The sequence below is a fragment of the Papaver somniferum genome, chromosome 6, assembly GCF_003573695.1.
Source record: "Papaver somniferum cultivar HN1 chromosome 6, ASM357369v1, whole genome shotgun sequence".
Lineage (NCBI taxonomy): Eukaryota > Viridiplantae > Streptophyta > Magnoliopsida > Ranunculales > Papaveraceae > Papaver > Papaver somniferum.
The window spans coordinates 65,980,090-65,982,144 of NC_039363.1; the positions used below are offsets into that span (position 1 = coordinate 65,980,090).

At 35.8% G+C, this 2,055-nt stretch overlaps 1 protein-coding gene across 1 annotated transcript; it reads left to right on the forward strand.

Annotated features, from left to right (window-relative positions):
• Window positions 1-282: 282 nt before the first annotated feature.
• LOC113287828 lies at window positions 283-1,693 on the forward strand. Its single transcript, XM_026536676.1, has one exon. The coding sequence runs from the start codon at window positions 386-388 to the stop codon at window positions 1,436-1,438; it is 1,053 nt and encodes a 350-aa protein (XP_026392461.1). The 5' UTR covers window positions 283-385; the 3' UTR covers window positions 1,439-1,693.
• Window positions 1,694-2,055: the final 362 nt, after the last annotated feature.

Here is a 2,055-nt window from a genome sequence, read left to right on the forward strand (position 1 = left end):
TGAATTTATAATATTAATATTTTTTAGAGAGTAAATTGGTAGTTTCAACAAATTTAGACACCCCATATCCTATTTCATTGAGTGGATGTAGAAATCTATAGGCTCCAATTAATCCCTCTAGGCCCCAATTTAACCTGGTTTTTCTAGGCTAGGTATGTCCCACGTCCTCTCTATTTTTTTTCCCATATAAATTGCTTACATATTACTGGATTCTCTGATGTGGCGAGATTATAATGTGTGGCTGATGATTCTCTCTATCTCTCTGCCCTTAAATCTTCTAGTGTCATCATGGGATTGGGAACTAAAGTCTAAACTCCCGAAGCATTATCCACAACTTCTTTTTATGTCAAAACTGTAGTTGTTGCAATTTATATGTCACAGTCTAATGGCCTCTAATCTACTCAGATTTCCCCTTCAGAGAACTACCAATTTTTCAAATCTCTCACCTTCATTACCTCCTCTTCCAAAAACTCTCTTCCCATCTCTTCAATTCCCATTTCATCAACAAAAAATACAACTCAATTTTTCATTCTCCCATCAAAATCTCATTCACAAATCACACATCCCTTCTCTATCCATACATTCCGCTGTTTCACCAAATTCTTACAACCCACCCACCACAAAAGAAGAAGCAATCCTTCAAGCCAAAACATGTCTTTCAATAACTTTAGAAAAACCTCTCAACAATCCAAGACTTTCAGCTGGAAAGCTCAAGAAACAAAAACAACCCAAACTCCGAGTCGAAATCCCCGTTTCAAACGATTCCGATGAGTCACTCACTCAACTTGCTTTTGACATCTTTCAAGACTTACCTGTTAGAAGAAAAGATTCACCTATCAGTCTATTACTCCTTTGGCCAAATCCCACTTTAACAGATTTGGCTGGTACAACCTTTCTGAAATCTCAATCGTCAAATCAAACCGTTCAAAACATAGATATTTCTTCAGTTAGTAATACTGATTCGTATAACAAAGTTTTGAATTCAGCTGACGTGACAGTGTTTTTGGCGCCAGATAAAACAGAATTAGAACTTATAAAGAGAATCAGTGACGGCGTTTATCCAAAACCTGTGGTGATTTTTAATCCAAAATGGGGGTTTGAAGAAGAAAGTGGTTTTGGCGAGTTAAGTGGCTTTGTGGGTTCGTTTGAAGTAGTTTATTCATTTATGGGTATAGAAGTAAGAGGATTATTGAGTAAGAAAAAAGCTGTGGTTTTTCGGAATGCAAAGGATGGGGTTTTGAGTGGTGATAAATGGCTTGTTTTGGTTGAAGAAGAGGAAGAAGAAGGAAAGTTGAAAGTTGTTACCAAGTACAAGAAAAGACCCACAATTGGTGAAATTGAAAATGTGTTGTACAATTTGATGGCTGTTAATTCGCCGGTTACGAAATCAGTGAAGTTTTTCAGAGATTTGGTTTCAAATGTAAGGGGGAAAAAGTGAGGACTTGAACAATAAAGAACTAACTGAGGTGCGCATCCTTAATGTACACATGGCACGTGAGTGTTTATCATCACTAGTTGAGTAGTTTTGGCAGTTTCCGAGTTGAACATTTTGTTTTGTTGAAATTTTTACTCACTGAAGAAAATTTGCAATTTTTAATTATGGGCGAATCATAAGTATTTTTTGCCTGGCGTCATTAGGGGCGACCCGGAAAGAATTAGGGGCGATTGAATAAGACAAAATATGTTGAAAATACTTACATGTCCCTTCATAATCGGTAGTTGTATTTCTTTTTATTTACCGATTGCGACTATGTTCTTCTCTTTTTTGAGAAATTCAAAATTTCATTGGTTTTGAAAAATTTGAATTTGGGACTACTACCACAATCGGTAGATAAATAACATCACGATAGATACTAAACATCACGAAACAACCGATAGAGAAATTCAAAATACCATTGATCTTTGAAAAATTTGAATTTGGGACTACTAGCACAATCGGTAGATAATGAACATCACGAGACTACCGATTGTACAATCGGTAGATAATAAATATCTCGAGTCTACCAATTGTGAAAATAGAGAAACTCAAAATTACACTAGGTTTTGAAAATTTTG